Consider the following 12,196-nt stretch of genomic DNA (forward strand, 5'->3'; position numbering starts at 1 on the left):
GAGCTGACTGTTTCCTGGACGGGCAGATTAGAAATTTAAATAATCACAGATGACAAGGTTTAAACATTCATTCTGTTATATTTCAACACAAAGGTCAGTTAGATTTTTTTGTGAACATTCATTTTAGTCGGACTGCACTAATTTTATAAGACATAATTGAAAGAATGTTTCCACTCTCGGCTTTTCAGGACACACCCTGACACAGTGAAGTTCCATGTCAGCCTGAAAGCACACGGGGTGATGAATCTGAGATTTGGAAAGAAACAAGCACTGAGTAACTGATTAAGTATGGTAAGTACGCCCAATTGTAAATATAATATACTCAATGTATTTGTTTGTACAAGGCAAATATTTGACACTAGACTTAACATACTTTATTTTGATATTTGGATAAATGTGAAATGGAATTTTACAATTATCTGAAAATAAATCTCATACTAGAGCGAGAGCTTGAACAATAATCTGAATTGAAAGTTAGACATTATTTTTTTTATTATATAATTCTGCTGATTTGTTTGTCAAAGATGAGTAATACGACTTTCCTTTTGCCTTGGAATTCATACACAAGAATCTGTTACTGTTAATGGGGGAGCCATCAAGTCTGCCTGTCTGCCTCAGAGGACATGAACCCCCCCACACCTCCCTTTAATCAACTTCATGAGAAAGCCAGTATAGTGAGTCACTTTAAATCTGGATGCTCTATATGTTATACATGACCACATTAAAAACAGAGCACTAAAAAACATATTGTAAGGCTTAAAATTACAGCCCTGATGGTGGGGTTCATGAAGCAAATGTGAATTTGACCCTTGGGGCAAACATTAAAAAAAATCAGCCATCAGAAAAGACACTATAGACACTATATATCTAAAATGAACATATTGATACGGAGAGGTAATCCTACACCACAGGAACAGAGTACGTGATTCACAGAGAGTGAAATCATACTCCCTCACGTGAAAAGTTGTAAATACCACACTGAAATACTGAAAAACCATACAGTTTTATTAGGGTAGAAATTCCAGTGTCGGGATTTCCGCAATGTGTTTTGTAAATTAGTGCAAAGCTTTCATTTTTGATTTAGATCTTGGTTTCAGTTTCGATAAAGGAGAAAAACGGTGCCTTGGGTGCTCTTAACTTAATTTTTTGGCACTTAACACTTGACATTTCACTGTAGCATATCCTATCTTATTGTTTTTAGTCCCTGACACAGAACCGTCCTGAGTTTATTTATATCTCTTGCAACCTCCTTCCATACACTGTGTCACATTTTAACCTCAGAAAAATACATAAATGTCAAACACGTGTGCTGTAAACCAGTGCATGTTTTGTACGCAGTTTGTAATGATAATTGCCTCCAGCAGACAAGTAATCCCCTTACCAGAGTTTACAACATGAGATTGTGCAATCAACCCAGCAGAGCTGCTCTTTGGCTCCTTATATAGCAATCCTTTGCTTGTCCCCCATGAAGTTGCCATTGTAGAGTGACTGACAGTTTTTTTTTTTTTTTTTTGCCTTGTATGAGCAGGTATGAGTGGCAGGAAACCTGAGCAGCTAATGTCGTGTATGCCAGGAAAAAGAGGGTGTAAACCTCAAGGGCACTAATTAGGCAGATGATTCATAACCGTATTATTATGATGTACCTTGATATGTAAATACACCAGGAAATGTCCGCTCTTCGGCATCCCCATGACTTTGCCATAATTCTTGTGTGACAATGAACAGCAAATGCAGACACCTGGTCTCTATTTCTTCATGTTTTGGCACAGGCTCAACTATTTGACTACTGCCGTCTTCATCTTCCTTTTACTACCAAGCAAGAACAATAAATGAGACAGAGCTAGACAAAAAAAAACAAAAACAAAGATTAAAAAACAACATATTAAAGAGACATTAAAAAGGGTGTGAAGTGACAGAAATGACAGAGGAATTTGCTGTGTTCCTGCTGTTATTGACAGTGACAATGGTTTGCGTGTTCCTCGCACACACATCAGCTAACATACTGGTTTACTTGTGCTGCTCCCTGCGTCAGCTTTTCAAGTGTTCATAGAGCAACTTTAAAACAAAAGTAATGTCTGTGTCAGCAGCAATAATATTTTTCTCTTGCAGCACTGCAAAATTGAGGTATTCCAAAATAGGAAACTGGGGGAAAAAACTGTGGATCCATCCATCCCGTGGAGGATCTCATCTCTTCGTGTTGAAGCTATATTGTCTTTCTGATAACTGTATACCATCCAAGCACTTCAGTGTATTAGGAACTACCATCACACCTGCTCATTCTGATTCATGTCGTTACCAAGTCATTTAGTCACAAAGCGGCAGTTCCATACAGGTCAGGAGCTTCAGTTTATGTTCCTTGAAACATCAAAATATGGGAAAAAAAAGAGTGACCTTGGTGACTTTGACGCTGGCGTGATTCTTTATTGAGTATTTTTGAAACACATGATCTCTTGGGTTTTTCACACGTGTCAGTCTTTAGGGGTTTTACTCTAAAAAAGAAAACATCCAGTGAGCAGCAGTTCTGGGGAGTCAAACACCTTGTTGATGAGAGAGGCCAGAGGCGAAAGGCCAGACAGGTTGGAGCTGACAGTAATTCAGAAAACCACATAAACCCTTGAAGTGGGTGGGCTACAGCAGCAGAAGACTACAAAAGGCTTCACTCCTGTCATCCGAACAACAGAAATCTGAGGCTGTAATGTGCACAGGCTTACCTGACCTGCGTGAATCTGTATTTCTGCTGTGGCAGCAGATGGTGGAGTCCGAATCTGGCATCCCCAGCAAGCATCCATGGATCCAATCTGCCTTGTGTGTCAACAGCCCAGGCTGGTGGTGGTGGTGTGAAGGTGTGGGGAATGTTTCCTTGGCACACTTTAAACTTTAATACCACTCAGTCATTGTTTGAATGCCACAGCCTGTCTGTGTTTTGTTGCTTCCCATGTGCTTTCCATTTACAAACACAGTTTATTATCATGATAATTCACCGTATCACAAAACAAAAGTCTAAGGATTGGCAACATGAACGTGCAGCCAACAAATTCTTAAGAAATTAATGTGAAGCTGTTTAGAGAGCAAAGGCAGACCTTTCACAGTATTAGTATGGTGTTTCCTAGAAAAACACTGGATAGTAGGCACAGTTGACCTTAAAAATTATCTGCTAAGAACTTTGATGTTAACATTTCCACTGAAAGGCCTATTATAAAACATTTATTTATTCAACCATTTTTCATAAATCCTTTCCTTTCTCCCTCTAGCTTTAACAACCAGACAGGAACCACTTTTATGGTCACAGATTTGCCACCATGATTATTATTTCTAGCAGTCACAATAACGTATAGTATTCTGGGGTGTGGTGGCTGTGTGTTGGGTTATCCCTGTTATAAAAAAAAAGAAAAAAAGGTGGGGTGCCCAACCGCCCCTGCTTTAGGGCCAAATAGTGGCTCTGTGGGGACAGTGCTGTATTTGTAAACTCCAGGGCCCACGCCCATGGATGTCTCCCGCTCCTTTCACGCAAGCGCAGTGGCACTCCTTCTGTCAAACATGGCTGTGCTTTGGAAGGAGGAAAAATGCTGAATTGTGTTGGTATATTTCGGGAAAAGCAGCAGACATGGCTAGATTGGCTGACTATTTTATTGTCGTGGGATACGATCAGGAAAAAGCTGGTAAGTTTTGGCGGCGAGGCGGCTCGTAGATTGAACTGTGAAGCTGAGGTTTGTGTGTGTGTGTGTGTGAGTGAGAGTCCAGGCCGTCAGTCAGTTATGTGTGAGGGGATGTTGATGCTAGATAGCTCTGCGATTAGCCTAACGCTAGCCACACAAAGCTACACAGCCGGGAATGGAAACACTTTTCCTTTTTTCTCATTCACCGGCCAGATGCTGGCTACGCTCCGCCGGGCATGTATTTTCCAGATCAAGCACACGCCTGATGGGCAAGTCGCCAGCGGATCTTTTATTACACGAGACTCGCTGTGGTATTTTTTTTTTGTGGATCAGTCGAAAGTTTTCATGGATTCAAAAAATCAGTCACATCCTGTCCCTGTTGATCGTGCTCCTGTCAGGTCCGGGAGGCTGGTTTCACTGCCAGCTAATAGAGCCACTTACTTGCTGAATAATGCTCTCTTATAAAAGATCATATCAAATTCGGCTGCCCCCGTGGTCATATAATTTGTTTTGCTGACACAATCCAGGTCAATGTTGGGGATGGTTGAAGCCAATGCGGTGCGTGGATCCATGTTTTTGTGTTTTCGTTGCGCAATGAGTGGTGGGTAGCGGTGTGGTGGCGTGCACTTTGCCTGCCCTCTGTGCACTGCAGCACCGTCTGTTTTGGGTCTATTTTTACCCCGCTGCAGCCGCACTTGTCAATGATTTGTTGTGTTTGATTTGTTTTTGCCGGAAGAGAGCAGCTCAACTTTTTTTTTTCTCATGATGGGCGTAACGTTACACACAGCTGCGTGAGGAAAGGCAGTCCTTCTTGTGCAGATCCTCTGCACTCCTCTCTCCCTCTCTCCACTGCCCCGTGGTGGGACAGGAAGCTCCCCATGCTTCCACTTAAATGTTGTGCCTCAGGTCCAGCCTCACATTCTTCTCATCCAAAACAGGGAAATGCTTTGCACGCAGTTCTAAACATTTATACATGAATGGATGAAAACCCCTTGGCACTGTGCAGACGTTTTTCCTAAATGATACAGTAATTAATACTATGTAAAATTGCACAGTCAGACCCCTTGCAATACTTTTGCCACTCCTCTTGTTGTCAGGATCCAATACAATCTGTTGCTCAGTGAGACGTCTGGGAGAAAGTGAGGATATTCAGCTAATTTGCCATTACGGGAACAAATTGAAGTTCCTAGCATCTTTCAGTGGCGTCCGTCCAGCACCATGTGTGTCAAAGAGGAGGCCAGAGCAGCTGAGTCCTCTTAGTCGCCGCGGCTTGCTATGCACAATAGGTAAACAGTGTCTTTCATCAGCTCTGTGCATCCCAGCGCCAACTGACAAATGAATTTTTTGTGCTCCAGGGACAAAATGTTCCTGGCGTCACCAGAAGAGTCTGAATGGATTCACATTCAGGCCGTCTCACCACAAGAAGACACAGGGACCACGAGTTTATTTTTTTCCTCCATTGGCCTGCTGCTTCTTATGAAGCCGTCTGTGGAGAGAGCAAGCAATAAAAGTCTGCCATCGCAGAATGTGGTCCATTAGGACACTGTGACAGGCTTATGTTTCATCCACATATATAAGCCTCTCTGGAGAACAAAAGCGATCCCCCCACCCCTTATAGAATTGTATTTGCTAGTTGTTATTTTGTTTTGCTGAGTGTAATGAAGCGTATCATATATTGGTTTTGGCGAGCGCCCTTGTTAGTAAGTGGGAGTGATTTTCACAGACCCGTTTAACGACATAGATTTGAAATACAGGGGGAAAAAAATGAAATGATGACTGTTTATTTCTCTAACTATTCCGAGGAGTGCCATTGCCCAGTGCGTTTGGCTTGTGGAAGCCAGTCTGGTCACACTAAATGTGCAGTGCCTCGTCTAGACAACAGATTTTTTCCTGTCCACCTTGCTCGTTAATTCAAACCAGGGATCCTGACCTGACGCGGGTCATCACCAAGCCTCCTGCACCGCGCTGGCTTTTGCTCCACTGGCCTGACCCAATTCTCATTGTTAGATTACTATGGATGGATCAGTTGGAAATAACACTAAGCATGCAATCTGTTGAGGAATAGGCTCAGTTCCAATTTGTAGTGAGTCAGGGTTGTGCTGTAAAAGCTACAGCAGCTTCGACTGACTCTACACATTTAATTTTTGTTGAAATAATGTAAAATTAAAAAATCAAGTATCATATGAGTTGGGATGAAGCTCCTCTCTAGGTGATGCGGGATGTTGTGGAGGCAGAAATCCAGGTGCGGTGAAGTTTCCGTGCTGAATAGTAGAGAGGTTGTCACTGAAAGTATGTGGCATGTAGTAAAGATCTGAAATCTGTTCAGATTGTTAGATTGGACTTTGCACGACCCAGTTTTACAGTCTTTATTGTTTTTTTTCTTACCTCTCTTTTCTCTTCAGAATGAATATAAATCCAGGGTATATGTCGCCAGCACGATCACTGTGATATATTCATTGTGAGACAGGTGACCTATTTAGAAAAATTTATTGAAAGTCACATAACTAATGGTCAAATCACTGGTGCAGCAGACTGAAGTGATTTAAAGCAAACAAAAAAAAATGTGGGACAACTTCTAATACTATAGTTTATTATTGGCCGATGGCAGGTACACTGCTGTCATTTAAGCGCTGCAGATATGTGAAAAATAATACGCCGTAGTTAGTGTGAAAAAAAAAGAAAGGGAAACTGGATTCCTTCATCAGAAATCTGACCAGCATCTGCTTCCCTGGGGGCCGATGTCATGAGCCACAAACCGTGGAAATATTTTCATGAATAATGTTGGAATGTGAAAACACTGGTTGAGATGGATACAGTCTGTATTGAACCTGCTCTATATTGTGTTTTTTTTTTTTTTTTTTTTTTTTTACTTTTGCAGTAGAACATCCGTTTCTCTTCATTGGAAAGGGGACTTGAGTGACTTGGCGTGCTGGTCGCCATAAACTGTAATTTGCCAAGTGAAATAGAGGAATTTACCCAGCTGCTTTTCTCAAACAGTTTATTGGATGGATATTATCACTCTGTATTGAATCAAACTGTTTTTGAAATGTGTTTCACAGACGCTGTGCCCAATCTCTACTCTGTGTGACTTTACGGTCTGGATTTTCTGGTCTTGACTTTGGGAATGGCTTATGTAACGTAGCACATACTCCTGCAAAATAAGGGGAAAAAAGTTTAAAGATTAAAATCAAAATACTTCCATCTGTTGAAATTTTTTGATTAAATGATATCGCCTTGCGCCATAAGATGTACTATCTGTAGAGATGCTAGTATGCACGTTTTAGATGTGGAGTAGTTTCTCTATCAGCCTGTAATGATGCATGACTGAAATTCATAAATGTCTTTTAAAGCATCGAATAATGATGATCTTTTTATACTGCAAAACGTCCAGAATTTACTTTCAGTTACAACCACTAAGTTTGTTTTTTTTATGCTGGCTGTCTTGGCGCATCCTGAAAGTGGTTTGGCAAAAACGAAAACAAAAAAAGTTTTTGTCTGCTATTTTTGCTTATTTGCTTACTTTATTTAGCCGTCTTGATGGTTGAACTTGTAAGCCGAACTCTGTTATTAGAGAATTTCTTGACTTTCACTTGAGGCTCTGAAGTGGTTGTTAAATTTGCATTTGGCTGCATCAGTTGGGGTTCATAGTGTCATTTTCTTTTTGATTAGCTTCAAGTACTGTTTTCCTCAAGCTCACACGTCAGTTGCTCTGTTGGCGTTGGGCTGGCTTCTGAACATAATAAACAATCCTCATTTCAGAGAGCACAGTTTAGCTGCATGTTACTGACTGGTTATTGTACCTTTTCATTTCTATATAGCTTTTTTCATAGCTTGAGTGTAGAAACTTCTCTCAAGATCATAGTGTTGTGGGCGAAGTTGCTTGGTACCTGTGTCAAGACACTGCCTATTTAAACTCTGAGCTTTTGTCTAAAGATAGGTTGCAGAAACAAAAAAATTTAAAAACATTAACTCTGGATAATCAGGCCAATATTATATTTGACAGCTGTTTATTTAAGCCAATGTGATGATTAAAAGTCACATGTCAACTTCGCAAGTGCAACGTTTGGCCAACTAACGCCATAAAGTAAACATTGTTTGGATACACTAACTTTAGCAACTTTCTCCTCTAACAGCTGGAGTTGTTGATTCCATGTTGAAGATGTGAGATCTTGAAATGCTGCAATGTGTTGAGGTTGCTTTTCTAAATCATTAGTTATTCAAGTCAAGTTGTTGTCTGTTTTATCAGCAGCAGCATAAACATAATGTTGAAATGGTGGTCTGCTTGATGTTTATTTGGATAGGTTGTTACAACAAAATTTGCAGCATAATTGTGACTTGATGATTTATGTGAAATGAGCATTTTGCAGTGGGATTCTCCACATGTATTGCAGTTAGATCACACCAACCCTGTATCCCATATTAATGTTTACATAGGCACGTCATGTATCTGCTATTAAAAAGATGCACTTGTGATATGAAATTGACATTTACCACTGTCCATTACAAGATTTATTATTGAATATGATAGATAATGAATAACATTTGCAAACACTGTAATTATAATAATCATATTATTAAATGATTACCACATAGTAATGGCCAAAATAACAAGCTTCAAATGAACCGTATCGATATTTAGAGTATCAAGAGGAGACTATCAATCTTATTTCAGTTTCATTTCAGCACCAATGCTTGTGGTTATCAAGGTGTCACATTAATGTTATCACTTAAAGTAAAATGGCAGATGCAGACTAACCCTAACCCCCAGCTTCTGTTTTACATCTTGGATTTGCTGCCTCCATTGATTGTTTTCTTTTGAACTCTACATTTGGCAGTGTGTCACTTGGATTCAAAACTTGGTGGTGAGAGGCATCCTGACCACAATGGAGGAGTTCCTTCCTCTGTGTCGTAGAGTTTAAAACTGATATGCGGGGAAACTCCATTGGCTACTGTTCCACTACTCTCACTCCTTTGATAAGGTATACAGTCAGCGCTTTGTAATGTCGGTGATTATGCAAATTATGCTAAAGTTCATGCAAGGAAGCATTTTGGTCCTGACATTTAGGTAAATGGTATATGAGAGATTAAACAGGGTTGGTGGAAAGGTACAGCTGGAAAAAAAAGATCCAGTAAAACATTAGGTCATCCCTTCTCTGAACCACGCTAAGCATTTCCTCAATCTGATGAGATTTGTATGACTGCAGTTGCAGTATAGTATCTACATCTTTAAAACGGATATAGTGTTGAACTAAAATGAACTCAGTCTGGATTTTTTGAACTCAGACACGGTTCTGAACTCAGCCTACTCTGGATAGGATTAATATACAGATGTAACCAGGGGCTGTAAAATGAATGGCATATTATTGCTTGCTGAAAGCTGGAAAGTGAAAGTAATTTTTTGGATGAACTGTTAGCCACCATATGCACAGTTGCAACTGGTATTCACAAGAACAAGGCTGTCTTAGTGATGACTAAGGAAAAGATAAGCTCCTACAGCTACACAGCTTTTAGTTTTCATGAGCTGGGATTGAGTAGGTGATTAATTAGTTTGTTTTAAGACACCCAAGGTGATCACAAGAATTTAAGATTTGAATCTTGATGGAAACCCAGGGGTGAACCACCGGTCTGCTGAACGTCTTAATGAGACTAATTTATAAATACGTTGTTATGTGTTTGTGGCCAAAGCAGAAGAAAGGCTGAGTTATCTGCATGTCTATGTGGTATTTTGTTTTTTAAAACTCCTCTCATGAATTTTATATATTTTTTATTTCCCAACATGTTGACCTGGGCACAATCTTTTTTATTTTATTTTATTTTATTTTTTCTGCTGGAAATCTTCCTCATTTAGATCTCTATGATAACATCAGTTTGCAATTCCTGATACCATTTTGGCATGCAAACAACATGACAGCATATAGGCCTACCTTTGCATATCATTCACATAGATTATTTACATTTCCTGATAACCACACTTGATTTCACTATTGTTCTTGAAGGAAAAAATGGTTCTGATTCAGATTTCTATACATTTTGTGATACTGTAAAGCTCAGTTTAAATTAGTGTATTGAAAAAGGTCTTTCTCTGGACTCAAGTGATGAAAAGAAAGTCAAGGTGAAAGGAGCTGCTCCAGATTCACTGACTGCTGGAATAAAGATTAAGGCAACATGACGGCATCCGTAGTGATTTCACTGGAAAGTAGCCACATTTTCTGATCATCATTCAACCCAAACTCATATGGATATAGCATGTTCAACAAAACTTACATAGTCACACAGAAGCGAAGTCTTCCTCAATCGTTTTAATCACTGTAATGGCAAAATGTAAATAAGTATGGATGTATTTGAATGGATGTTCCCTTTAAACCCAGATCTTGATATGAGTGGGGAGGAAAGTGACTAAGCCCTACCTGTGAACTGGTTCCAGGATAGTCCACCTGTGTGCGTGACTGGGCCAACATCAGGTTACATGATGACGTGAATGTTACGCAAACCAGCAGAGTCCGCTGGTGGCCTGTCCATACATGGTAAAATAAGCATTTGGCTGATTCAATCAACAGTAACAGCAGCAAGATAAATCAGAGAGATGAATGGAGCTTTTTTCCCAAGAGGAGAAACATCTGCTCTAATCAAGAAAGACTAACAACTTTTACTCTGCGGTTTTCCACTTGTTGAAACTATGCTAACGCATGCAAGTGATAAATTATTAGGTTCATTCAATCTTTCTAAGTTGCTCAAATCTGATATTTGTGTGTTTGTGTATGTGTGGTCCTGGTATTTCTGTTGCAAAAAGTACAAAAGTAAGTGTGAATAGTATAAATGATCAAATTCTAGTTATTAAAGGTTAGAGTAAGGTTAGGTTCAAGTTAAGGATAGCCTAAGATTAAGGAATGCATTATTGTGAAGCATGGGTTAGTGGAACAAATTTGTGTGTGTGCATGATCTATGAGTGAGTGACGCAAAACTGTGCATGCTGGTATGTTGGACGCTGACTACAACACAGCCCTGCAGATGACAACACGTTCTAAGCCCAACACTGATTTGGATTCTTAAAGTCAATGTAAAAGCTCTAGAAACACACATCCTCCATCATGCAGACAGTGCAACTAGTGTTGATGACAGTCCTATAAGCCTGCTGTGATTCCTATTTTGTGTCATATTTCTATTCTAAATCTAAAACATATTTGCCAAATACAGCTAATACCCCATCTGATTGATATTTCTGAATAGTTGTATTTTATGAGCTGTTTCACGGCTTGGAATCGGCTGCAAGCCTCAGTAAGAATTTGTGGGTATCATGGTGTGGTTGAGAACACTCGTAAATTTTGTTTTCTTATTTTGAATCCCACAAATGTTCACATTGGGTTTTGTATACTGTATGCTCAAATTAAGATAAAACCTATGCATATAGAAGAGACCCTATGTTTGTACTGGACTTTGCTCATCTTTAATGTCACTGATTAGAGACTTGTTAGTTTGTAGTTATTCTTCTAATAAGTAAGGCATTGAAGCCATCCCCGGAAATAGCTTTAAAAAGTTCAGAAACATGGTAATGCATTTTTGTTGTTGTACCACACACAGTCTGTGCTGCATTGAGCTGGAAATGAGCCACGCTCTTAAACATGCGCACACGTGCCGCGAGCTTGGACAGGTTTTGTTCTTGTTGTTTCAACAGCTTCTGCCAAAAAATAAATAAATAAACTGGATTCTGCACTGCACCCCCCCTCGTGCCTCGCTAGTGGATGTTCAAATTAGCATGTTCCCTTTCAGGCCTGGGTTCTATTATCCTCGCTGATGGGATTCTTTATAGCTGTCAGGGGGGTCGTATTTGAAGGCACGGCTTGTTTTAATACAAGAGTGCAGCCTTATGGAATGTGAGGAATTCTGTCATTTATTTTCATCCGTGGCTGAAAATTAGAACTTGGAGCACTCAGAGCATGTGATTTCAATTAGAGGAGCTGTAAAGACCTGGAGACACGTAACGGTCAGACAGACTGGTGTTCTGCGAGGAGAACCAGTCTCCTTCGCAGCGTCTGGACACTCCACAGGTGAACAAATGTCGAGCATCCATCTCTTTTCTGTTTTAAAATAGCATACTACTCCACTCCGGAGCCTCGTTGTGATGAATTGGTCACTCTCACTCTTTGACAGAGGTCTAGTTGTCGACAGCAGGCTCAAGGCACTCTGTGCAGGAGGGCTGCAGGCGGGGGCCATTGGACGACTTCATATCATTATGGTGATGTGTAACAGTTAACTCTCCTGTCTGCTGAAGCAATTTGCCTCCCCTAGTGCACAGGATCTGACCTCTGGCCAGATTCTGTGACACAGAGGCTTCATAAGCAGTCTTAGCGGCCGTTTGCTGAGTTCTGACATTGGCCTGTGTTGACACAGATCTGTTGAAATGCACTGAACAGCAAAACGGATCTAAAGCCATCACTTTTTCCACTGAGAATAAAGTGACAGTTGTCAGTATAACTAATAGCAAAAATATTTTGGGAAGTGATTTGAATGCTAAATGTCCAAATCTAAATCTAATCTAAAAG

At 40.2% G+C, this 12,196-nt stretch overlaps 1 protein-coding gene across 3 annotated transcripts in view; it reads left to right on the forward strand.

The window, feature by feature from the left end:
• The first annotated feature begins 222 nt into the window (after positions 1–222).
• The window catches only part of sbf2 (SET binding factor 2), a 90,269-nt gene continuing 78,295 nt past the window's right edge, over positions 223–12,196 (forward strand). For 2 of the 3 annotated variants that reach the window (XM_085760880.1, XM_085760889.1), the window contains exon 1: positions 3,476–3,659. In XM_085760880.1, the coding sequence (XP_085617006.1) occupies positions 3,488–3,659 (172 nt within the window). In that variant the 5' untranslated portion in view covers positions 3,476–3,487. Of the gene's footprint in view, positions 292–3,475; positions 3,660–12,196 lie in introns of those variants that run through there. The other variant, XM_085760897.1, reaches the window with a different exon arrangement.

Source organism: Trachurus japonicus, chromosome 3 (genome assembly GCF_045865225.1).
Source record: "Trachurus japonicus isolate A0001 chromosome 3, Traja_1.0".
Lineage (NCBI taxonomy): Eukaryota > Metazoa > Chordata > Actinopteri > Carangiformes > Carangidae > Trachurus > Trachurus japonicus.